The sequence below is a fragment of the Chamaea fasciata genome, unplaced genomic scaffold (genome assembly GCF_029207755.1).
Source record: "Chamaea fasciata isolate MVZ Bird 193981 ecotype frontalis unplaced genomic scaffold, bChaFas1.0.hap1 SCAF_1, whole genome shotgun sequence".
In the NCBI taxonomy this organism is placed as follows: domain Eukaryota; kingdom Metazoa; phylum Chordata; class Aves; order Passeriformes; family Sylviidae; genus Chamaea; species Chamaea fasciata.
In genome coordinates, this window is record NW_027094086.1 from 110308083 (window position 1) to 110335872 (window position 27790).

General features: G+C 38.2%; 1 protein-coding gene across 3 annotated transcripts in view; it reads right to left on the reverse strand.

Moving 5' to 3' along the window:
* The window catches only part of ATP2C1 (ATPase secretory pathway Ca2+ transporting 1), a 44831-nt gene extending 17281 nt beyond the window's left edge, over positions 1-27550 (reverse strand). The window contains exons 1-13 of one of the 3 annotated variants that reach the window (XM_066193519.1): positions 27536-27550; positions 26869-27019; positions 13145-13255; positions 12104-12220; positions 10446-10535; positions 7689-7724; positions 6749-6810; positions 6283-6391; positions 4364-4519; positions 3762-3830; positions 2980-3055; positions 2419-2485; positions 1211-1335 (exon numbers count right to left, since the gene is read on the reverse strand). In XM_066193519.1, coding sequence (XP_066049616.1) covers positions 1211-1335; positions 2419-2485; positions 2980-3055; positions 3762-3830; positions 4364-4519; positions 6283-6391; positions 6749-6810; positions 7689-7724; positions 10446-10535; positions 12104-12220; positions 13145-13255; positions 26869-26874 — 1024 coding nt within the window. In that variant the 5' untranslated portion in view covers positions 26875-27019; positions 27536-27550. Of the gene's footprint in view, positions 1-1210; positions 1336-2418; positions 2486-2979; positions 3056-3761; positions 3831-4363; positions 4520-6282; positions 6392-6748; positions 6811-7688; positions 7725-10445; positions 10536-12103; positions 12221-13144; positions 13256-26790; positions 27030-27535 lie in introns of those variants that run through there. The other 2 variants (XM_066193511.1, XM_066193528.1) reach the window with 2 other exon arrangements.
* Between the last annotated feature and the right edge of the window lie 240 nt (positions 27551-27790).

Consider the following 27790-nt stretch of genomic DNA (forward strand, 5'->3'; position numbering starts at 1 on the left):
TATAAGGTAATTCCTGTTTAGAACAATCCGAATAACTAAAAAAGAGAAAAGCATGTGAGCTGAGCAAATTTCCAGAAATATTGCAGCTGTCTGTGAACAAAAACAAGTGAGAGACAGCAAATTTTCAACGACTAATGAATAATTGTACAAGGTTATTTGAGAGTTTGTCCAGTAAATTAAAAAAACCTCCAAACTAATTTAAATCCCAAATTCACAACTTATACAAAATGTGTTCACTCACTACCTCTCCTTTATTTCATTTTGCTGTACCTCAAGCTACATTACTGAAATCTCAGTTGTGATTCCTGGTGAGGAGAAAAACTCAGAGCCTGCTTTACAGAAGTCATTCTTCTTTATTAAAAAGTACAACATGTATTTAACACTTGCCACAATATTTGTGCCACACAAGTGTTACACTAGGAAGTCACAAGTGTGACTTACTAATAAACCTGCAAATTTTAATAAGCTTGAAAAGATTACAAAAATGTGAGATTTGCATATGCCTTTTTAACTCCAGAACAGAGATTCTGAGAGAGTATTGCAGCATATTGACACTTCTGAACATGACAGCAAGAACTGTACAAGCAACAAAAAACCTTGCAACACTAATGAAACTCTGTTGGAGACGTGTAAAAAAAAAAATCCCAAACTTCAAATTGCAAAAAGGAATTCAGATGCAGCAGAATTATTTAACTTTGTATTTGTATTTCTTTTCCATGTTCTGTGCTTTACATGACTCAACCTGCATACAAAACTTCTTCGAGCTTTAAAGTTTTTAAATGATTCTACATTTTAATGTAACATCCTGAAGGTGCATTCTAATTACAAAGCTTTTTCTAATATTCAAATATGGATTCGTTTTCAACTGTCAATATCACTCCTAAATTTACACCAAAAAGTTTTAATTAAAAAAACATTTCACAAATCTTATTTAACAAGAACATCGTACAGCAAACAATCAGTTTAGTGTATTGCTAGCATGCTATTAACTGACATATTCTGTATTTCAGTTCAAAGAAAGTAGTTAGAATGCCCTCAGAAACGTCTCCCTGAATTGCTCCAGTGTAACCCACGTTCAATTCAGGAATGTTTTAAAGATGCCACCACGCTGTTAGCAAAATAAAAATACCTGCTTTGTCTTCCTCATTAGTCATCAATATTTCCTAACATTTACATCACAAACACTATCTCTAAGTTAGTCTAGTCATACCTAAAGTTTCAACAATAGGCAGCTTTTTTACAATAGCCCGTTTCTTCACCATTCTCATCACACCAAGGGCCAGTGTCACCGTTACCACAATTGGGAGTCCTTCAGGGATTGCAGCTACAGCCAAACTGCAAGGAAAGTAAATACATAGATCTGTTTTCAAATGTCATACAGGGATACACAGTAGTGATGAATTTACAGTTCAGAACATTGTTTCTGTAGCTGACTCGTCACTGAGATTAAAACAGAAAGGAAGGAGTTGCCGTGTGATTCTAGTTGCATAGCATTCATTGTAAGAAACTCGCTGAAGACAGCAACAAATGAAATAAATTAGATCATTTCTACGCATTATTTATGCAAAAGTATGAAGAAATGTAGGGGAGAGGGAGAAATCAATTGTACATCTGTTTTGCCGACACAAAACACTAATTAGGGCTGCACAAAGCAGCCCAGATTGTGAAGAATAAGTGTAGTCAGCACTAAACAGAACTGGGAAATGCCACCAGCGATCCACAATTGCTACTGCCAGATCATGATGTGGCAGCAAATTAAGTGAAGGAATGGCCTTGAAGGTCATTTAAAAAACAAACAAATAAAAAACTTGATGACAAACAAGATCACAACTCATTAGGCGATGCTCAAAGATGCAGCTCCTCGGTTTCTTTTCTCCCCTCCACAAATGTGTAATTCTTCAGAGCCTGATCCTGTCACTTAAAGAAACCCCTCTGCCTTATGCACTGCTCATGTAATCAGCAACCCAACAACTCTTCTAAAAGTATGGCATTAGACCATCTAAATTCAGTGCTGTTCTCAGCAAACACACTGGGATTAAGTTTGCATAATATAACAGAAGATGAGTTACTGAACTACATGACACAAAGCTTACAATAACTTAGACTTGTCATACGCCTTGTAAAATTACAGCTACTTTATTTACTCAGCAACAAAAATTCAAACTGTACAACTCTACTGCCTGTTTGCAGATGCTTCACAAGACACTCAGAAATCACCATATGAATGTAAAGTTTAAGAGATGGACAGGAACACACTGCACCATTAAAAATATGCATGAACTTGCTTTTTTATTTTCATTTTGAATTACTTTCATGAAGTTAAGAGCAGTGTACGCAAGCATATTACAAAATAGATCTCTAGCTTTCAAACACTTGCTGTAATGCAGGATCTACCTTATTTCAAAACATAAATCTTACCTCACACCAATTGTGAACATATCAAGGATATGCTTTCCTTGCAACCAGCCAACTAGCATAATAACTCCTATAAAGAAAACATTCAAGGGGATAAATGTAAAACCAGCATGTACTGTAGCCTCATGAGGACAAGAAAAAAAACTCAAATAACCAGAACAAGGCTTACCATTGTGCTACCTATAAAAATTTATTATTTATTTCACTGTCATGATTCCATTAGCATGGCAAAGATGAAGGAAGTATCAGCCAGCCAAGCTGCCCAAGCACATCTCTAAGTGAGGTACTCACTTATGCACACCTTGAATCAGAATCCAAGACACATTGCAATTTAAAAGGAAGGATTTGGAGGACAAAAAGTCAGTAAAGTACGTTTGCAGGAAGAAGCAAGTAAACACCCTTATGATTAGAGTTATGTCACATTATCCAATTTTCAGATGACTAGACACACGAACTCGAAGTGACCACTGAAATCAGGAGCCAAAAGAGTCTTCCATTTCCCAGGCCTACACACTAGTTTCCACTAGCTAATCTTTTGCAATTATTTTACATAAATTATCTTACCTATTATACCAAAGGAATACAAGGAAAGCTGTTTCCCCAAGAGATCCATGCTCTTCTGCAGAGGTGTCTTTGGAGCCTTGATGAATGGCAAACAAGCAGCAGTTAACAAATGGACTGCATCACATTCTACTTCACAGATACAAAATTCAAGACAGCCAGTGAATAAGATGCAGTTATTCCCTATTATTTCCATGCATTTGCTTTAGGAACACAGACTGTTCTTTCACAGAATTCAATAAGATTCAAAAATACTTCAATGAAATGAAATATTTATTAGAAGTATTCTTCCAGGGCTTTGTGATCTCGGCAAAAATCGAATATAAGACGTGTTATCAAAAATGTCATTAAAAAACCAAAGCATCATGCCAACTACAAGCCACCACAATTCCTCCAAGACCAAAAAAGCTCTGGATAGCAAGAATAAAACTGATTTTCAAAATAGAGGCATTAGAGCCCCGGAAGGCCATCTATATTTCAGAAGGAATGTTTTTAATCATCTACAGAAAATTCAATTTACCAAAACAGAAAGCTATGTAAATATTTAGACAGGTGCAGAGCATTATTTTCACAGTTAGCATCCTTAAGTCAGCTACGGATATTTTGTTGCACTGCATTCAATTACTACTTTCATGTCCAAGAGCTAAGATTTGCTTCACTAGAGGAAAGGAAAATACTGAAAGCAATGGATGTTCAACTAAGTTCCTATGGAATAAATTCAAAGTTTTAATGAATGAAATACACACGTTCAAACTATGTCTATGCTTCTAAATATCTTCTCTTACCTCCTCTGCTTGCATCATTTTGAAAACCTCCCCAAATTCAGAGTTTTCTCCTGTTCCAATAACTATCCCCTAAAAAAACCAAAAAACAACAAAAAGACAAATCAAATCTCAAGTTTTAATGTCATTGGCTTTGACTCCAATCATGAGCAAATGCCATTTAGCCCAATAAAAATTTTAACTTGATTTACAGAATGAGTTCTTGTCACAAGCAGGGAATTTTTCCTGAAAAACCTTTCGCCTCAGTGAAACTAATTGCTTCTTTATGCACTGCTGAAGTATTTATTAATTACCAGTAGCAAAAGTCAAATTGGTAACACCTAACACTAGTCAGAACCATATTTTCTTTTACACAATTTCAAACATTTGAGTGTAGCTCTAGAAGCAAAACACCAGAACCTAAAGAGAGGAGTTTCACATCATCTGCTCCCTATGAATTTGAGCTCTCGTGGCCATAGTTTTCTTATTAAACTAGTGTATGAAAAAACACTAGTGGGAAAAGCTCTGCAAAGTATCTCACCAACCACCGGAGGTAAACTTAAAAGCAAGAACTGCCTTCAAATAGCTGAAGCATGGAACATATTATTTCGCAATAATGATTTTACCTTTGCTTTTCCACATCTGACCAATGTCCCCATGAAAGCAATATTGCTCCTAGTAGTAAGGTCTCCATTGGTTGCTGCTGGCTGAGGAGCTGTAGATTTAGAGCAAGGAGCTGTCTCACCTGTGAGACTGGACTCATCAATAGAAAGGTCCACAGCCTTTGAAAACAAAATAGGTAAAAAGCATGACAATATTTTGTAAGTATTTTCAACTGTAAACGTAAGTTTCACAATTCTGACTGTTAAAATACAAACAATTTATTCATATGATAAGGAGACAAGTCAATATTTTAAGGATCAACAAACCAACAAGCACTTCCACAAAGCTCTCACCAGAGTCAAAGACGGAAGAGGAAGATGCCACTTTGCTACTGTTCAAATTTAGCCATGAGCTCTGAAACATTTATCACCATCAGCAAAAGGAATTGTGTTTCAAGTCTACACTGTTAGAGGTATGTTAGTTTTTGATTTAATATGCTGGCTTTAGAGAAGATGATCAGAAAACTTGATGGACCACTCATTAACATACAGAAAACTTAGGCCAGAAAAGATCTGCAAATTCATTCTGAAAATCAAGATTGTCCCCATAAAATCAGACCAGTGAAGAAAGTTTCCACTTATACAAATCCCCTTCCAAAGCAAATAGTGCCTAGTTACCACTCCTACTGTTTTCTAGGACAGCATCAATGAGAATATGCAGAACAAATCTAGTTCTTTCTCAGAAAGATGATCTCCACATAATTTCTTTTTAAACCCCACCACCCTGTAGCAATGCCCAGTAGACACAAGAGTAAAATAAGATGACATGCTCTTAGTTTCAAATGATGTGCAAGAGTAGTTTACGACGGGAAAAATTCTCATCTAGTGAAGGGCTGCAGACAGCTGAGTAACTTCTAATTCCATTTCTGCTTTCCTTTGCAAGAGGCCTGAGCATGCTGCTATCATAACATGGTATCAGATATGAGCAAGAAAGTAGGTGCTGCTGCAACAGCAGTTTCGTAACAATGCAGGGACTACACAATTGCCAAGCGAAGCAGAATGTTTGCAGTCATATAAAATGAACCCACTCAAGTACCAACTACACCACAGAGGCTAACAACACACTCCAAACAAATTTGTCAAGAAACTAGTTAATTTAGAATTTGTCTATGAAATTAACACTGATTGATTAATTAATTATCAACTGTGGATAACCTGCATTACAGATTTTTATATCCAGACAGTACTTTAGCAGGATAGATAGCCCAGGTACTGAGCAAACTGAGGATGCCCAGTCTGATAGAAAAATGACATTATTCACCTAAAACCACCAAAATATGCCAGACAAATATATATATACACACACATTCCACTTCATTTTTAGAGACTGTTCAAGTACTGCTATAGTGCAATTGCTTCAACTCAAGCACTTCCAGCAGTGCTAATATCACAAATGAAGTATTTAGTAAACTAGAAGATATAAAAACACACACTGGTGAAAAATCATCAGAGAGGAAAGATTACACCAGCACAATTTCACAAATTTTTCTGATATTCCACTACTGGAGAACAGTGGAACTACACCTTAAGACGTAATACAAGTAAAGAGTGAAAACCACCTTCAACCAGATGCCAAAATATTTTAGCATTCAGACTGAAAACAATGTGTTTACAACATATTCAACATGGGGGGGGGGGGGGGGGGGAATAGCATTTTCAAGAATACATTATACATAAAATTGAAAAATTCTTTCTTCTCCTGTCCTACAGTTAAAACCCACATACATTGGTTAAGAATGTATGTGACACTTGGAAAGTAATTATTTCAAATTTTCTGTCAAGATAGTTGTGAACTCCAAACAGGACCACTTACTGCACTTCAGTGGCTATCTTCCCCTCTGTCCCACAAAAAGTAAAATATTAAATCCAAGTTAGGAATATACCTCAAATAATCGTAGATCAGCTGGGACTCTGTCTCCCACTGACAGGCAGACTGTATCACCTGGCACTAAATCTCTTGCAAGTGTGTGTTCCACCCGACCTTCTCGCACACTGCGGGCACAAAGAGCAGTAAGAGTGACTTCTTTGACATTTGGGCTGAGAAAAGCATTCACACCATTGTTTGCACATTGCAATGCTACACATTTCAGCAAAGTATTTCTAATTTGCTGCTTGTTCCTGAGAGCCTACACATCAGAAACGCCATTGGAAGGGCTCAGAGACAATCCCACAGTGTAGTTTTTTAGGCTCATAAAACAATCTTTAAAATGAGCAAAAGCAAAGTGTGTTCTGTGTCAGCATGAAAACTTGACACAAAGGAACAAAGTTCAATAAAATCTTTCCCATTGACTCATTTCAGATTAAACTTCTTATAATTTACTTTAGGACTCAAAGAATAAAAATACATACCAATGGCATTCTGGAGGCACTAGTTTACTAAGCTCTTCAAGAGATTTTTCTGATCTGTACTCCTGCAGAGACATTTTATTAAAAATAAAGCAGATCACAGTTTTAAACAGTGAAAACTTAGGCAACATAAAATACAGCTACTGAAATTTATTTCATTAATAAAGTTGTATAAAATAATATTCCAAACAGGTAAGAGATTACTTTCAACAGTTCTATATTAGGTTAAAAGGCAAATATGGTCCAAGCACTGAAAAATTTACAGATTTGCCTACATGCATTTCTTCTGAAAAAATAGCAGAGGTGCTTTGCATTTTCCTTCAGTATCTTCTGGTCTTTGTAATACTTGCTAAAATGCTTCTAAACACAAGGATCAGACACATTATGGAATACTACAGTTTAACAAATTAGTACCAAAAATACTGTATTCATGCTTTTAGCCCCTGGAGAACCAAGGTAACACAGCTCATCTTTAACTGGATTAACAGGTTACAAAATAAAGGCAATTAAAGATACAAAGCACAAACACACAAAGCAATTCTGGTTTAGGTACACCCTGACTGAAGCTGTGCATTTACAGAATGAAAACAACCTTTTTATGACTTGGGAAACGAAGACCATTCTTTTCCATTTCTGCACAAAACTAAAGCAAGAGCTACATTTTCAAATTCTATGAAGTTACATGTTTAAGTACTTCTACACTGTTTATTACAAGGGCTTCCTTACAAGTGCTCTTATTGCTGAGTATAATACTGATACAGGTGCATAAATGTCAACATGGTTAAAGCAGGACAAATCGTGCACTTTAGAAAAGGCAAGGACTTGGATGAAAGCACATTACTCAACCACTCACAGCACAATGCACCAAGACAACTACTTCAGCCTTTTTAATAAAAGAGTTTACATGAAAGCAATGATCTTATTTGGACAACAGCTGTCTTACCTGAACGAAGGCAACTGTAACAACAATGACTATTGCCTGCAAGAGAACAGAAGTGGATGAGACAAGAGCATTCCAAATGACCATGAAAGTAAACAATTATACTTGATTTTGCTCAGTCATAGTTGTTACTACATATTAACAAGATTATTTGGAAACAAATTAATTTTCTCATGCTCAAAATCACTCGGTATCTCTCAGGTCTGTCATAAAAGCAATGCCATTATCTATTTGCACCTGCTTCAGCAATGTCCAAGAATGCAATAACCTGATTTTACTGAAAATAAGACTAGTAACTAGATAGCAAACTTGAAAAACTGCCTCTGCTTCCTGTTTCTAAACAGTGAATAAGAGACAGCAACGGAAAGAGACCCATGACACAAAAACTGACTGGTGTCTTCTGTGACCAGAACAAAGGTGTGTTAACTCCTACAGGGCATCACAGATGTGGCTTCATACAAATACCAAGATAACAGAAAGATTATAGATAAGAGGCAGCAAGCTGAAGAACCTGTCTGGAGCCATTAAACATCCTAGCAAGAACAAGAGGAGGATGAGCCTCAGAAACTCTGCCCAAGGCACCCACAGAGTGAAACAGAACACTGGGCACAACCCAAACTGACAGGATGTCAGAGATCCCAAACAAAAAAGCTAAAAAATACTGCTCATCAGGAAGAACCCAAGATAAGTACTAAGGCCTCAACAGCAGCCTTCATAGTCCCCACTATCATATACAATTCTGGTTGCAACACTTCAACATCAACATTACAGGGGTTCTAAGCATGTGATGTGAAAGTGAGCAAATGAAAGAGATCTATTCCAGGAAACAACAAAGATCAGTTTGTTGTAAAGCAAGTCTCCACCTCCAATGCACTCTCAAATTGAGTTTTGCTACATTAACTGGATTTGTTACTCAAGCTGAGTTGTTACACTGATTTCTTCCAGAACCCTAGCACAACAACCATTAATTAAGCCTTTCAAGTACACACAGCAACTACTAAAAATAACAAAGTTATTACCATTTTGCAAGTGAAAAACTCTCTTGAAATCTTAAATAAATCTACATAAATCCACCTTGTGTTAGTAACATTAGCCTCACTAACTGAATATGAGGAAATAACTACATATATTTCATCTTTCCATAGAATATTTCCACCACAGCTGCATGGGTTTTTGGAGGCGATATTATATACCACAGACCATGCTACCTGAAAAAGCTCTGCACTCCTGGCCTCAGAGTCCCTCAGCTTGTGTCTGTGTGTAATGGCTTGCATTAAGAAGCCAAATGGAAAGTATTAAATAATTTTATTTTTCTTTTAATCTTCATCAGTTCCCAGTCCAGATCAAGAAGTTTTACATTTGTACCAGCAGAGCTAAAAGGATGGCAGAAGCAGCTCAAGACAGCAGTGCCACCAAAAGTAATATATGTCATTGATCTTTAGTAGCAAATGGGTTTTGTTGCCAAGGCTCTGAGCACAAATGCATAGTCATAGAAAACTTGCACTATCATCTGAAAATGAAGTCAACCAAATATTCACTTGGTGATAAAGTGGGAATTATTGATAATAACAACACTAAATGGTACAAGTTAGTCAGAATTTAGACAAAACCCACAGCTGATAACTTTAACACAACCGCACTTTTTCTCCATATTTTAATAGACTTCTACCAATGTCCACAAGGCTATTAAAAGATTTCTTCCCAGGCTGCAACAAAGAATGCAGAAATTACTGCTCTCTTGCACTAACTGTCTTGATTTTTTCCCCTTGCCTTGCACAAGAGGGTTAAGAAATAGAATTAAGGGCACTAACCAAGCGGAAAAAACATGAAATAATTCAACTTTCAGCCACAATAATTAAATATATTTCATAATACAACAAATTACCTACATCCAGCTTCGGAACACAATAAACTATTCCAAACTAACCATACACTCAAATTCAAAACTGCAAGTCTTATCTTTAAGAGGCCACATAGTTTATCTTTCAAAGGCAACTATTCTTTTTAAAAAATTAGAGGGGTTAGAAGCAAAGTTACTCCAGTTACCCTGAGTTATGTACAAAAGTAAAGTCAACAGAGAAAGTGCAGAGGTAGGACAAAACAGAAAAAAAAACCCCAGCTAGAACGTGCCTCTAGCCATAGATTTTCAGTCATGATTTTCAGTCACCACCTATCACCCCAAAAGGTCAGAGGGATTACAATTTTCTTCTCTGTGCCAATTGCAGTGACAAACAGATATGAGTACTATATTTGGCTCACTAGTTTAGCACTCTATTTAACTGCAAGCTTCTACAAAAATTTCTTACTTCAGCTTCTAGCTTTCTTCTGTGATTTCTAGACAGATCAGGTTTTACTTCATGTTTTAAAAAATTACATCTTTCAAGTAAATTCACAGAAGGTTGATGTTGGCTTCAATTTGAAATTAAAGCATAATTTTACATTAAAATAAACAGAATACGCCAAAAATTGCTTCTCTGAACAAATGTCTAAAGACAATCATTTTAACCAACAGAAAAGATGCAAGAAGCAGCCATAAAATTATTCATGGATGCATTTTAATATGTATTGCTGCTATCAATCAAGGAAAAGAAAATAAATTCCAGTCACAAACTAAACGGATTTAATGATTAACACACAAATCCAACTCAGTAACTGCAATCAACTGATCCCAGCCCACACTGGCATTCACATGATGCTGAACACACACGTGGACACACATTCCCAAGTACTCCCAACAAAGACAGAATTTTAGTTGCTTACCACAGTAATACTGACAGCATCATCAAACTGATGCATTACAACACTGATGACTGCAGATGCCAGGAGAAGCATAATAAGGGGATTTTTAAACTGAAATGAAATAGAAGAGTAATTCAGCCACACTCTTGACAGAAAGGCCATTTTACCTACCCCTCAAAGCATACCAGGTCTATTTTTGAAACATATTATTCTATTATTAAAATTTTTATAACCTACCAGTGCAAAGAAAAGCGAACTCTACAGTTCAGATGCTCACTTGAGGCGTTTTCTTTTAAATATCAAAGACCTTGAATGGACCACATTCAATATGAAACAGGAAGAAAATGTTTCTTACATTTCTTAATTCACATTTTAACTGCAAAAGGAATAATCTCCTATAACTGTTTATACTGTATTTAAACATACAAAAAGAAGCTGAAACACACTGAAAACGTCTTTGAGGTAAAAGAGTGATCCTGTCCCAGCACCTGATCACTATTAAGGTAGCAATATATTTCTTAACTTTCAATTCATGATCTCTTGTTTTATAAGATAAAAGCTTTCCTTTTAGACCATATGATTTCCACAGATCTTTAAGGCTAAAACAATAAAGGATCTTGCTTCTATGACAGCTGCTTGCTAACGTGGTGATTTTTTGAGAAACACTACAAAAAAAAAAACCAAAAACATTACGATGATTCAGTTGAAGAACATTCCAAAAGCAGATCTGATCTGCACACTCAAGGCAAGTATGAATTTTAATAAATCCCATCTAGAATAGGCCTGGGCAATATGGCTTAGAAGTGTTCTGATTTATCTGAGGAATTTACCCTACACATTTGAAAACAAAGCATTAATGCCAGAGTACAGCCAGGATGGGATGTGTTCCCACCACTACCACCATCAGAGCACTGAATGTCTTTTTAATCTCGCCTAAGGAACACAGAGTCAACCACAGAGTTCAACTTCAGGGCTGCACTGCTGCACAGCCAAGGTGCAGAAAACACTGACCAAAATATTTAACATTACAAATTCATTGGAAGAATCATCTGGTAAATATCTTGTACAGCTGGGGGCTGGGAGGGGTGGGCAGGAGAAAGTAGTGACACTTTCACATCAGATATGTATGTATGTATTTGGGATATATCACACTGTAAGACAAAAATTCACACTTGACTCTTGCCAATTCTGCTCAACACCAGAATCAAGGCTAGTCCCACCTCCACCCTCAGATCAAAGGAAGCAGCTTTGCTTTTTGAAATTTCCTATCAAGTTATTCATATTTCACATTCCATTTGAATATCTACACCAATGGTCATATGCACTGTTCTCTGACCTTAGTACAATTCTGGACCAGGTTTGACTACAGGGAGGTTTATTCTACTTTTCTAGCCCCCAGGCTAGTTATGAATGGCACCCTTTGGATAGCTATGAACATATATTTAAGAACAAATCACAATCAAAACACTATGATGTTCATAGGTATATGCCTAAAAAAAAGCTTTTTCAATAGGTAAAACTGATACAAATTATACAAGCTGTAGTTTTCCACTCTACTCGATTTTTCCCACTTTTATCAAAATACGTTAATCTACACAAAAGCTAAGCAAAACAAAATAAAGAGCAAAACTATTGAAAAGTATTAAAACCAAAAAGCAGAAAGGACAAAAAATCTTCACCTGGGATATGTATTTTTTCCACAGTGGTTCATCTTCACTAATATCAAATTCATTCCACCCATGGAATGCCCGTCTATGACAAACTTCACAGTTTTTTAAGCCATTCTGAAGATTAGCCTATTAGAATATGCAAAGAATAAAACAGTCAGCAATTACACCAAGAAGCTAGTGTAAATTCTCACACCCAAATCCATGGCCTTAGATTACACAAATTTGGGCAACATCAGAAAGACAAGCTTGGTACTAATGTTTGTATGACAATAAAAGCTATCTAACTACTATTTTAAAACTCTGCTTGGCAGTATTTAAGGGATTAAATCAAAGATTCACAGAAGAACCACGGAAGCAGAGGTTGTTTCACATCTGTAAATGACTGCTGATCTTCCCTACAAAAAACTCTACAACAAACCAAACTGTGGGCATCCTTCAGACTTTGAGGGTTATGTCAGGAGTTCAGTGACTCAGCCAAATGACAGCAATAGCTTCAAAATCTTGAGATGTCAGTGATCAACATTTATCATGGTGTACTCCTCAAGCAGTCAAGCATACAGAAAATGAAAAAAGACCATCTATCATGAAAATTAACCCAGATTGAATGGTTCATAAATCTGCCAATGAGTAGCTTTCTCAGTCCCGTTTCTCCACTTAAGACGAAGGCTACCAAAATAAATAAAGAACATTAAAGATTCCTTAGAGAAATGGAGGCAATAAAAAAAGAAAAAACCCAGGACAGAATTTTATAGCAAGATTGACTCTAGGATTTTTATTAATGAATTGCAATTTTCAAAGCAGACAAATCCAAACATTTTCAAGTTGAATCTCACTCCCCCTGCAAATGCCTGATTTTTTTTTTAATATTAAGAGATTAGAGCATTTCTAGTAACAATTTAAAAATCAACTTGTTTTTAGAAGCAGGTAATAGCTAACATCAAACTGCATGATAATGCATCAACTTTCAATTACAAGATCTGTCCTTAAGAAATATCAAACTTATTGCTTGCTAACATCAGTACATTCTTTAGATATTAAAAAATTACTTACTTGCAGAATACTTGCTACTTCATCAACTGGCAATTCACTTGCTTTTTTTGAAGACAGTACAGGAATCATTGTCTCATTGTCACCATCAGGGATTTTTTGAAGACGTGCAACCTAGAAACAAAACAGAAGTCTGAAGGGAAGGAGAGTGCTAATGTCTTATTTTAAACAACACATGTCAGAGCAATTAAGTTTTAATGCCATTCAAAGGCAGTTCTTTATAAACATCGCTCTTAAATAATCTACAATTCAGCTCCATTTTCATGCAGTTACCACCTGCAATAATAAAAAACCGGACATGCAAGTGAAAACACTAATTTCTGTAACAATGTCTTCAGTGATGGCAAAGATCCTAACAGCAAAGTAACTTAATAATCCTTTAGCTCATTATCATCAATATCTAGTCAGAAAGTCGCTCCAAATAAATTTCACTCCCTGCTCCTACTTTCTAGTCATTAATGAAAGTGCTCAAAGCAGGCCTATTTACATTTTCTTGTACATAGAGAAAGCAGAAACACCAGTAAGAAAACCTTAAACAAGAGTACAGATGCAAGTGAAGCCATAAAACTTGACTACAGCACAAAAGCTTCAAATCAATGCTATAAAAAGTAATGTTTTCTGTAATTTTAGGAAGCTAAAATTTTGTGAACTGCAGAAGAGCACAATAGCAACATTGATTGGATAGGTCAGCACTGCTTTGATACTTAATGAAACTTCAGAGTTTCTGATTTTTGTTTACGTGAGAAGCTGGAGTGATACTCTTTTCTTCCTGCTGACTGTCTCACTGCACCCACAATTAATACTTCATGCTGCACACACACAGCTCCCCCCACCATTAACTGGAAGACCGAACATGCAAACATGCAGATCACAGAAATGGCTTTCACATTATACTTTGCACAGAATTTCAACTGGCAGGTTTATGCTTTAGGAAATAATTACTCTATTGTATATATCTCCTCTGTGGGTGCTTATACTTACAATACAAGTACCTAAAGATGACAACACATTAAAAGATTCCAGCATTTTATGCCCCAAAAAAGGCGTGGCAATTTTCATTTTCTATATTGCACGCTACTGGCCATGTACTCTATTATTGTAGCTCATTTTCTTTGTAGCTACCAAACACCAGTTTAGGGCACAAAACCATTAAGCCTGAGTGCTGTTCCAGAACAAGCCCACCAACATATGACTTTGACCAAGATGACTCCACATTCTCAACAAAAATGCTGAGCAACCACGCTTTTCCAGCAAGGGCAGACAGAAATGAACTGACAGCCATTACAAATTTCAGTGCTGAGAAAAATCTTTTCCCCTGCAGCAACTGACATCACTGCTAAACACAAACAACAACTCCAAAAAAGGACACATAACTGGTCATTTCCCTAATATTATCAATTAGGACTTCAGGAAGTCTAATAGCATGGTTTTTAAAGACTATTTTAGGATTTTAAGTATCCTTAAACAGAAATGTTAAGGTTCTCTCAGAGACCAGGTTTGTTTCCCAAATAAATCTTCATTGCCACAAAACTACAGTGCAACAACAAAGCTTATTTTGACAACCTTTTTGTGACAGACTCAGAAAGAAGTTATTTTGCATGTATTTCATTCATATTACCTCCCACTTTTATGAAGAACGATGTACAATGTGTGGTGAAAAAAATCTAGAGAAAATCTGATATAGAATCAGAAAGATAAAGGCTCAGAAAGCCTTTTTTATAACCAGCTCCTTTCACCAGAGCAGAATTACACATTGTACAACACTTCGGGATGAATCTTCATCTAATTTCTAAAAACCCTCTACAATCTTTGTAGATTAAACTACACTTGTAGTTCAAAAAAGAACAGCTTCGAATATGTAACACTGCCACAAATTAAATTTCAATTGCTTAGCCAAGGAGAAATCAATCACTGTTCCCCTCACAAAATACAAAGTGGGTTACACCAAGAGATTTAGGTCCAAAAAACAGCTGTGCTTGCTATCTGCTGGACCACAATAACTGTATTCAAGCAAATGATTTTGCTTTTACTATGCATCTTTACCTCCACAAACCCAGAAAAATTACTTATTCAATACTGCTGGCAAGTGCTCTCCACAGTCCTTTGCACTGCTGCCCACCAGAGATCTGGGCCTCCGCAACACCTTTTAAGGTATCCAACAGAAGCTATTCCCAGAACCACAGTGCTCTGAACTAAAGGAGACAACCCACATCGAGCAAAATTTCTTTCCATCCCATGCTGCAATTAATTTTCCATCATTCATTGGCTGATACCTTAAAATAGTTCAGTATTTCATCGCAGGCCAAGTTCTTTTATGGATAAAGAAAATGCGGGCTGAGAAACTACACTGGCCAACATCAGGTATTAGATAGGCAGAACACACATCATCACTGAAGCTTTAAGTCTACAGCTTTCCATTCCCCACTAGCAGCTAATTCCACCAAGGAACAAAGCAGCAGGGTGCTAACTAACAAAAATAAATCACTGCCTCAGGAAGGGCCTTTCTTGGACCATTTCCAAGGTATATACCATCATTTCTAGGCCAAGAAATATGCATCAATCATACGACCATGGAACTGTGACCAAAGGATGTTTATCAAAATTAATACAAATTTGTCTGGAAGGCTTAAACTACCCAGAAATTTAGAGTTCCCTTCTGTTTTCTCTGAAGAAAAATCTAGTTAACACCAATGTGTTACTGCTTCTTCTCCCTCACAGGCTACAAGAGCCTACCTAACTTCCTTCTACCATAATATGAAGTACCAACAGCTTACCCCTACCATTGCTTTTCTCAGCTTAGCAAGATGAGTCCATTATCCATCAGTAGGGCTCACTGACACCAGTAAACTTTTATAATTATTTTTAAGGGGAATTTTAGCTCCTCTTCTCAGAGAATGCAACTGGAAAGACCTACATTCACCAAGAGCAGTCTAAAAATTTAGAACACTCTCATAGCAAAATCTATTTTTAGACAAACTGGTGACCAAAACACTTTGGCTAATTAGCTACTATAAAGCCCTGCAAATGTTACATAAAGCTTCTCAACTGACCTACAAGTATGAAATACAAACATAGCAGAGGAACACATCTATAGAGAACAGCAAAAGTGAAAAAACTTCTGAATGTTCACAAAACAATGAAATTTAAGTTGAGGTACTGAAAGAAATTCTGATTCTTTGAGATTCCTTCTGAATCCTCAGGTCCACCTGAATAGCTCACTAAATCTGCCTGAATCTGTCCCATCAATCCCTGTAAAACTGACTCCCTTTCAAGCCAATTCAAGTATTACAAAGACCTTTCAACCTGTTTGCAATGATCCGCCGGTAAGATTATTACTGTGCGAGCAGTCAGTGACCCACATTCAGGCCCGTGATTATCGCGGGTACCATGTGATTGTCACTGAGTCGTGCTGCGCCTAATCAATAGCACAATTAATGAATGTCCACAGAATCAATGTGTAACTAATCAATGGGCATTTCATTTTAAGTATGTGTACAGTACGGTGTCTTTCCCACTAGAAATATTATATGCACCTTGCTCAGGAACTGCAGTTTTATTAATGAGGTAAGGACATTAGAGCACGTTGTCCACGGGACACTTCAAAGCTCTCATTCCAGACCTGACTACCAGTGACAGATGACTGTACTGTAAGCAAAACTCCATAACAGCACAAATGAACAATAAGCAAACGAGATCTACAGTGCCATGCCCTGACCAGAGATCCTTCCAAAGCTGTATCATCTCAGGATTCCCAGCATCAGAAAGGACGTATGATTTTATACCTTGCTATTGCCTTTTCTCAGTTATTAGTAGTGATCTGCCTTTCAAGTATTCATGCCTTTCTTTACTGGGATCCCAAAAGAATAAGGATTTCCTCACCCACTGTAAGAATTAGGTTTCATTTTATATCTACCTTCCCCACGCTGATAAAAACAGTTGTGTTCAACATAATAAAAGGTATTTCACTGAACGTCAGACTGAAACGTACAAGCTTCCCATTTCCTGAACTTTCTATATGATCAAACTATGTGTGATATACACTGAGAGGTTTAAAAAGCTCAGATTCTAAAATGCATGTTTTTGCATTCTCCAAGTCTGTACAATTCAGAGCCAGGATAACAGGTGCACAGGGGCAACACAGACACCCATGCATACAGAAAGATACCTAAATACCAAGTGCTTACCTCTTCTGCACTGCCTGGAATCCTGAAAGTACACAGAACTAGAGCTCAACTACATGTCAATGGGCACAGAGGTCTGACTCTCCCTGTGGATGCACACAGACTTTGGACACAGTTCCCACTAGGCAGACTCTTGGCTGCAAAAGGCATCTTTAAGGAAAAGACTACCAGAATATAAGTAATCCTTTTTTTCTGTCAGTTCCATCAGATATGACAAATCACTGCAAAATCCTCTCCTGCTGATTAGGGCATTGTGGCTAGAGGTTTTGGAGATGCATATTTTTTTAAGTGTCTTCTTTAAAGCGTAACTATCTTACCTATCTTTAGCATCATCAAGCTCTCTTATTTCAATAGATCATTGCTCAGCATCACAACTGTGATTCCACAGAGTCACTAGCTAACAATGACCTTAAAAATACTTATCTCAGTAGATATTCAGGCCATTTTCCCCTCCCCCTTCTGTCTAGAAGGCAAAGTGCTTCTGGAACCTCAATACAAATCCCAGCCACAGAAGCATGGCCAAGTGATGACAAGACACAAAAAGCCAAGCACACACACCAGGAAAAAAAAAGGTATTAGGCACACTTAATAGTTACAGTAAATCCTAGACCAACTGCACAGCCAGAGGCAAACCCCTGAAGGAACAGCAGGTTTCCAAGAGTGGAAGTAAAGGCAGGCAGAAGCACACAAAGAGCCCTCAGACTATTTTGAAACCAGCAACACTCAACATGGTTGTGACTATGACACAATTTTATCTGTGAGATTTCACCAATTTTAACAGGAGTTAAATCTCCAGAGAAATTAACCAGTTATGCTAGCAGAAGAAGCAGGCGGAAGCAGCTGAGTGCGGCAAACAGACTTAATAAAATAAATAAAACCTGGTGCAATCAAGTTCACAAACTAAAAATGTAGTCAAGCTACAAACTTACCTTAAATAAACTCTGATTTTTACTGTCTTGCTCTTGGCTTTTGAACTAATTTATCTATATTTTAATTATGTGCATAAAATTGGAAGTTATATTGAGAAAGGCTCTATCTTTACAGACTGCAGTGATACAGTTGTTTGTACTTTACATGTGATTAAATCAAGAAGACCAACTATGACTGACTAGCAACTTCTCGGACGAGCCTAAAACTCCTGTAAATTTAGATATGATAAATACTGACCAATAAAGTCCTGTACCAGGCTTTAGGAGATGAACAAGGGTGAAGCACCCATGAAGCCTAGGAAATAACACAGGGTGTGACAAACCACAGCTGTTGGAAAGAGGCTGACTTGACCTCTACACAGTGGAACAGCAGGGTGGCCTCTGCTTTGGATAAACACCTCAGTCAGCTGAGAGGATCCACTGGTGGTGAGTGAATGTTTCTCCCCATTCCATCAGAAGAATGTTAATGTCTGAGTTTGCCTCCCACCCAAGGTGGTCAGGCTCACGCTGCTCAGTGACCACATGCACTGAAACACTGACAAAATTTCAGGAGCACCTTATGGGGTCTCAACCCACAGGATCCTTTCTGGTGATGAGGGATGCCCAGCATAACAATGGTGCAGATATAGAGACAGGAAACGCGAATCACACTGGTATCGTGATTAAACTGTGCATTGAGATTTCTACATTTTGCCGATTATAAACTACACTTACAAAATACACTGAAAACATAATATGAATGTGTCCTTCTGCTAAATCAAAAAACCCACATAACATCAAGTATCTTCAAGCACACATATTTGATACCACAGAATCAATTAGGCTGGAAAAGACCTCTGAGATCAGGGCCCAACCTACAACTAAACACCACCATGGTGACTAGACCATGGCACTGAGTGCACATCCAGTCTTTCCTTAAACACCTCCAGGGATGGTGACTCCACCACCTCCCTGGGCAGCCCATTCCACTGTGTAGTCACCCTTTCTGCGAAGAAATTCCTCCTAATGTCCAACCTCCGCTGGGCACTACTTGAGGCCCTGTCCTCTTGTCCTGTCATGAGTTGCCTGGGAGAAGAGACCAACCCACACCTGGCTACAACCTCCTTTCAGGTAGTTCTAGAGGGCAATTAAGGTCTCCCCTGAGCCTCCTTTTCTCCAGGCTAAACCCCAGCTCCCTCAGATGCTCCTCACAGGATTTGTGCTTCAGACCTTCACCAGTTTTGTTGCCCTGACATTCAATGCTGCGCCCTCCTCATGTTGGTTATCTAAAAGAACATGGTCAGAGAGCACTGAAATCTGACACATACCTCTGTGGGAAATAAGGCTTCTAGAACAAGAAGGGCCAACACTTACTCAATTCAAACACCCACGACCAATTAGCAAAAAGTATTTTACTTGTCACTGCAAACAGCTGTCCCTTCCAACCCCGCGAAAGAGTGAAGTCTGCAAACTAATAAGCCACTTGTTTTCTACCAGGCACTGTTTGCCCAGAAAAACAAATACTTTTCAAAGGCTTTGAAGTTACTGTCTACTGCCTTTTTTTGAATGTACTCCTCTGAAAAAGTGTGATGATTTTTCACTTCTGGGGAAAACAGCTGCAGCAACCCTGTATTCTAACAGTCAAAAAAAAAAAAAATTGTTCCTATTCAACAGTATTTCAGTTAAAAACATTTACCAGGAGCCCCCACATCAAAAGAAATTCACACAGAAAAGTTCTGACTCTAAAAAAGCCAGAAGGAAAGAAAACCACTAGTTTGCATTAATGAGTTCTCCTTGCAGAGTGATTTTATCCTGGGAGGTCACAGTTTCAGCCCCTTGCTATTGTGTGTCATTTCATAATACTTAATAGAAAAAGGGCAAGATACCACCCATTAACCAAAGAAATATAAACACCCAAATTATGAGAACAACCTGCTAAGCTCTGTAAGCCTGAAAACAACCCCGCCTTATATTCCAGTACCACTTCAGCAGTGCTTAGGAGTTCCACCATGGCCACAAAACAACCATAATACAGAACCATACTCTTTGATACACAACACTTCGGCATTTCTGATCAAATAAGAAACAGAAATTGAATGCTGGCAGTGACCATTTTAAATCTCAAGGTTTGTCCTACCTTAAAAGTCGTAAAATATTTAAGCGACCTATCCCCAACCCCATCTACTTCAGGCAGTGTAATAAAGACTAAGATGCTCCATTTAACATCCAATTTATTAACTCTACAATAGTCCATAAAGCTCAAGAATAATTTTCCAGTCCTAAAAATACTTTCCAAGAACACTCTCTGAGAAACATGGCTCCACAACTGGAATACATTTTACTCTTTCAGGATGTTTCCCCATGTCTTCTTTAATTTAAAAAAAAACCAGAAAGTAGGACATCTAGTTCAACTGAGGCTAGAAGTAAAGAGTAAAGATGGGCAGTTTGCTGTAATCATAGTATATACCATGTGATTATCTTGCAAACCTTGTGAGTGACAACTGCCTGCTCCCTAGCTGGAGAAAACATCTCACAAAAATTAATCATACCTTAACTTGACTGCAGTGCTGTGGACTGTCAGAGTAATGGCAAAATAATCCAACTAAATCTCCAACACCACTTTATTTTCCTTTAGCTTATTTAATGTAAAATACAGGGGAAACTTAAGAATGTCAAACACATTTTCCATTTCTTCTCGACAAAAGATTTACCATTCCAAGCATTTATGCACACTCTGGAGGATGTACTATAATGAGTTTAAAGCCTCATTGCTGAAAGCCTGGAGATGGCATCAGCTTTACCAACAGGGCATAGACAAACTCATCAGACATATCTATAGTTGGTTGGCCAAAATACTAAGTTTTCAATCTTCCTGTTCAAAAAAAGTCCTTGAACACTGTAAAAGTCTGCTTGGACATTTCTTACATTTGTCATTACTTATTAATCGGAAGAACAAAACAATAAACAATCCTAAGCACACACCAAAATGATCAAATCAATGCTAGCGCCTTGATGAAAGCAAACCTTATCAGTTCAGAAACTCATCTACCAAGGAAGAGAGCACTATCTTGTTTGACTCTAAATAGTTCCTGCTTCAGGAGTTAAAATCCTGATTCACAGGAAGCCCTTTAGAAGTTAAAGGCCAAAAACCTTTGGGTCTAAGTATCAGTCATTTGTCTTGCCACAGAGTCACTAACTTTCTAGAAGGGAACATTTAAGCTTAGAAATAAGCTCATATGGCTGCTCTCCAACAGCTTGCTTATCTCATAACACTCGGAAGTGCTGAGCTTCTCCGAATCAAGGATGGCACTTGAATGGCAAACACTAAAATGAAGAACTTTTATCACCCTGTGATATGCTACTAATGTATCCATGACATGCAGAATTTAGTAGCCATATAATGGTACTGAGCAAAAACACCAATAAAAATATTCTCTCAGTATTCGTTTAAAATTATGAAGCTTCAAGACCCCATAGTTGATTATATCTTTGACAACTATGCAGTCTCTTCATAATGCAACAAAATAAATTTCTAAGTTAAAAAAAACCCTGAACTTACTGTTTACAACAGTTCTCAGGACCAAGCTAGTGTCAGTGTCAATTTAAATGCAAACATAACTCACTGCAGTAATTACTCTACTTATGGGAATAAATTTTCTTACGATTAGTATCAAGAAAGCAGCAACACTGTATTCACAATGCTGGTTTTTTTGGTGAATTATGTATGCAGAAAATCTATGATTTGCAAATTTTTTAAAAGCCTTTGTAAAAGATTCTGTAGATGGCATCTGTTAACCCATTATCCATTTCATCCTTTCTAGTTGTTTGGAGAAGAATGTTTACAAAACAAATAACTAGAAACAGATGCTTGTCCCAGATTTATACCTTGTAACTTAATCATTCCTTCTAGCTACTACAAACCACACTGCAAATGTCTATTTTATCGCCCAATGTCAATTAGCTATCATCTGAACTCTTTCAACATATCAAAAGCAGCTCTCACAACTAAAAATCTTTTATTAACTTGTGCCACACTTGCAAAATTCCACCATGGTCTGCGGGTGAATTGATACTGAATGAAAGCCATGGTTACGTAAGGAACTGAGTCAAGCTAACAGGTCTCACTCCTCTGTCCATCACGTTTTTCAACATGACCTGAACACCTCATGAACACATTCAATTTTCCAACTCAACAGAAGGCTGCCCAACAAGGGCAAGGGGAAGAAAGGGTTGGGCTAACCTTCTGCCAAGCCTGCAAGCCAGGCAAGCTCAACAACCATGAGAGTCAACACAACACCAGCACAGGAACACAGCTCAGAAGCAGGATCTTTTCTCAACAACAAGGAGACCCTTTTACTCAATCCTACAGAAAAGCAACTCAAGATGTTCAAAATCACTGTGTATTTGTCACTCTTCATTACAAAAACACAGGCAAAAATGTCTGTTTCTCTTTGGTTGAATTTCGTCTGCATTTTCCTTACACCAATGCTTCTCTTGCCTCACCAGGAGATTATGCCATAGACTCTCCAAGTAAAGAAGTTAAAGAGGGAGCAAAATAACTAAACATGTACTCTGTAACATCTGAAATCAAAGTGACAACATGTTAAATCACTTCTAGGTTATTATACATTAACATTTCCAAGTTACCTGCATAGGGAAAAAAGGGGAAAGAAAAGGCTAAAACTATCTAATGCTCCATCAACCAGACAGATTAAAAGATTACTCTGACTCTTCATTTAAAAAGGAAAATATATGTCTCTAATGCAAGACTGAGCTATATTAACTTAGCAGTTATTTAAGTTATTGAAGTACTGTTTACACATAGGAATAGGACTGGTCTTGAGTGAAGAAAATCCTCTTCTCTCACCTTAACCTCCAAGTTCAAAAGATGTAACTTCTGCCAACATAAGCGTAAAGCATTAGGTTTTAGCTTTCTACAAGCTGTAAATAGTAAAAAACTGTAATCAATGAATATCAAATTTCTTGTTACACCTACTAATGTGTTAAGAAATCATCTACATTCCAAAAGGAACTTGAACTGTTGTGATAACACAAAGTCCATTTCAGAAACTCCAACATTTTCTATCGCAAATTTCAATCTGATTATTTTGGATATTACTTAACGAACAACTGATGATGACACTCTGGACCCATTTAATTTGTTTCCAAGCCACTGCTGCCGCAGGCATCCCTCCCCCCTCTGTTGTCTGTTGCATGTACACACGCTCCACCCCTTTGTTAGTACTTACGGCTGCCTAATCCATGATGAACCCATCCAGGGTGCTAAAACTTACTGCCCCCAAACCCCAAAATCTATTTACTGATTTTCAATCTGATAGTTTAGCAACTATGTCCATTTTCATCATAAAAAAAAAAAACATCAAAAACAAAAACCACCACCCGTGAAACTCACTAGGAAATTCAACTGCACTTCAAGCATGAGACAAACAGAATTATTAATTTGTCAGGATTTTATGAAGAACTAAAGTATCTTTTTCTAAGAAACAAAACTGTCTTCACTTGCATCTCCCTATTCATCCAATCATCAAAATTATCCTGAAATTACTACAGACTATAGGCTGAAGTTGACCATCATCTTTGAAGATAAGCTAAAATTAACTAGGACTCAAAACAATGAGGATTAAGGAGGATTTCTGAATTACCATATGATGTTTTATTACATGCAGCAAGTCTGGTCTGAGTTTTTGTACCAATCTTCCACATGGTTTTGGGAAAACTTTTTTTGCAGGAAAATGTTAATTTGATCTCTCCCATTCAGCTCTTAATGATATGAAAACAAATACTACCTAAGGCCTTGATAACAAAACAGTACTTCTATCTAACAAATTTGTATTTGTCGTCAGGGTCTGACCTCAAAGAAGCTCAAAATCTATGAAACCTAAACTGTGTACTTTATTTTTCTACTAAAAGGCAGACTTCTACAAGACAATTCTCATTCAAGCAAACAGTCTAAATCACAATATAAAATATGTTGATAAGAGGAAGAAATAGAATTTAAGACTACACTACAGAAAATTACTTTAGATGGCCCACAGGTACCAGCGGAGAGACGCAAAAATTACAAAATTATGTTTTGTCTATGCAAGATTTCCTTAACTGCCTACAGTTTAAGAAAAAGCCCTTAAAGAAAGAAGTCACAAAATTCCACCTTTCCAAATGGAAATACAAACATCATTCCTCTAAATCATAGTTGCATGACCACGCAGAAGTCATTCTATGATGGGAAATTCTCACTTCCTCATTACCATCAGAAACGTCAGTTTTTAAAGAAGTTCAATAAACCCAACACAAGAAACAGGAACCACAAAGTCTCGGGACAAAACATTAACTAGCCTGGACACAAACACATAATACTGCTTATGAGTACAGAACTACCACAGAAAAACATCAGTTTTCCTAACCATCTCATCACTTCCCCATATTGAATATTCATTCAAATACAGGACAGAAAAAACCCCCACAATCTGTCATATCTTGCTATATCCAAACCTAAGAGATTTTTCAAACACATACTTGAGGGAAAAAAAAGGCCTAAAAATATTCTAAATGCAATCTTTGTTCTACAAGATTACAAAGATTATTCAGCTGTCACCAGGAAAAAAAAACATTAAGGAATGTCAGGAGTGCTGAAAAGTTCCAACATGAACGCTGCTGGTGTCTAGCTGCCTCAAAATGTCACACTGATAGAAAAAGAAGAGCTCAGAAATACCAAGAACACCCAAACAGACAGTACACAGTTGTAAATATCCATGCCCATCTGGAGACTCGATTAATTTTGAGCTGGAGGGATATGAGAGCAGAAAAAGTGGAGAAGTAATTCCTGTGTTCAGAGAACCACTTCAGTCTTTTTATCATACATCATTTTCTCCTACCTCCATAAGCTTACCCCATTTTGAAAACCCTCAATTAGCCACAGCCTTTATTTCTGCCTTTGAAATATGCATCTGATCATATTTTAAACTATTTTTTCCTAGCTAAAGTTTTTTTAGTATCATTTCTATCATACAAATATTACTATTTTTTATGCAAAGTTTACTTATTTCATAAGAAATGCCATCTTTGTGCATTTGGAAGAATAGAACAGAGCCACACTATCACACACAACTCGACTGTAAACTACATCTATGATATACTATTTATTTGGTAGCAGAACTGTAAGACATTAAAAGTCTTTCTGCCATTTGGGTTTTGGCACAGAGATACTTTTTTTCCCTTAAGTGTAATTCTATTCCGTGGTATTATCTCTGCTTGCCTTCCCCTGCTCCTGGGCGTTGCCCATTCAAAACCCTTTTACTTGCAACAGTGACTGCAATGCAAAGGCACTGACCCCACTTCTGTCAGCTATCCCGCCTCTAGAAACAAAGATCAATCTTCTAGAGGTGCTCTGTGCACTTCAAAATCCCTGCTACCTACAAGGTCCACACTCTTCTTTACAAATATCCAGCTGGAGGCATGATCATTAGAATTTCAAATATTCTACCATGATTTTAGAGTCAGAAGAAAGTTCTGAAATGACAGATGACAGCAACCTACATAGTCTTTAACCTGGGTTGGACTTCACAACTACCACAACTTTCAGTCATCCACGACAACCATATTTCAAAACAGAAAAATATCCAACCATAAAAAACAACTTAGGTCCTACCAATCAATTTCAATTCAGTTCTCCATTCAAGTCAAACAATTTAAAAAAAAATTCCTCTTTTCACACAGGGCTGGGAGGAAAAGGAGCACCTAATATATCATGTAACAACCTATGTAGCAAAGGAAATCCAGTAGCCACCTAAACCACCACCAATTCTCAAAGAATAGTGATGGCATAAGGGGGGGTTATCAATGGTTCTTTTCTTAAATATATACTAATAAAAATAATAAATTTCAGAGATTTTTCAACATTTAGAGTAAAACAGAAAGAGGAACAAATATAAAGAAAAAAAAAAATCAGTGAAGTTCACTGTCACAATGCAAAGGGACTTCCAGGGTTCCCAGAGCATAAACTGAAGGCCAACAGGAAAAAAAAAATGAAATAATTCCCCAGGTTAAGTAATTTCCAAACTAGACAAGAAGGGGAAAGCATAATAGAGCAACTTCTTTCAGCATTCAAAACTTCAGTGTCACTTTTTAATTAAATACGGTCCAAAAGAGCAAATTTGAGTCATTTTCAAGAACATATAAATACACAAAATATTTCAAAGTAAAATGCAACTGATACTTCCCAATTTCCCTGTAAAATATAAATCTTAAGACAATCATATAATCTAAGCAAATACCAGCAACTAATGCTAAGAAGCTTCTGTCTAAATAAAATGTTTTATTCCAAACACACGAAGCACTAAAACGCACAATAGATGCTTTGAATATCTGGCAAGAGAGAATAAAATCTGTCTGACAATTAGTTCAACAAGCAGCAGCACAAATAAAGAAAAACGATGATCCTACTAACGTTAAACTCCGAAATGCAGATCAAAATCCCTACCACAAGATTAACACACGAGAACAACCCTGCGAACCCCTGGAACGGTAAAACATACACACGCACCAGTAGGAGTTGTCACCAAATTGCATGCAAAAATCCTCTTAGCTCCAATGAAGTCAGTGACTCTGATGAGTCCTTTACCTTCATTTTCCATCGAAATTGTACTTGAGTCGATAGTTACAAAAGTCTTTAGCAACAGCAGCGCTGGAGCGGGAGCGGAAAGGCGAAGAGAGAAATGCCCCAAGATCCCAGGCAATCACAGAGCTCCCTTTGCCCCCACCTGCAGCAACATCTGCAAGAGAAACCAACGCTAAAAGAGGAAAAAATATTTTTAAAAAATTAAAAAGTATAGGCTGCCCAGCGCAGAGCAGCACACGCACACACAGGGAGCCCGCAGAGCTGTCAGAGACCACCGAGGATGAGGATTAGGATTAGCCGCCCAGCAGCTCCAGCAACACGGAGGAGCAGCGCCACCGCTTCCCCCTCGCCACCAGCGCCTCTAACAGCCTCGTCCCACCCGGGGAGGGGCGTTCGCTCCTAAAAATAAACCCTCACCCCAAGTAACCCCCCCCTTCCCAGCTCTGCCCGCACCCCGCATCCTCGGCGCCAGGCGGGAGACAGAGGAGCGGCAAAGGGAAGCGTTGCTTGCCCGAAGCGACGCCAGCCCGCAGCCCCCTCGGCCCCGCCCGCACCGCAGCGCAGGCCGCGGGGCAGCGCGGGGGAGGGGGCTGTGGCAGCGCACAGAGGCGCAAGCGGCGGCTCCGGCACGGCCGCCGCCCCGGTCCCGCCGCCCGGCCGCGCCTCTCACCTCGGAGCGCCGGGGCGGCGCGGCCGCATCCCCGCTCCGCTCACTTCCGCGGGCAGAGGCGGCGGACGGGGCGGGGCGCCGCGGCGGAAGGGCGGGCGGAGCCCACACACGCCCGCCGCCCGCGCCCCCGCCGGCAGCGCCCGCTCCCCGCCGGCCGCCGCGCGGTGCCGCCGCCCGGTAGCCCGCGCACGGCGGAGCGGCTTCACCCGCAGCGCCGGGCAGCTCCGCGGGCTGCGGGAGCCGAGCCGCGCCGCG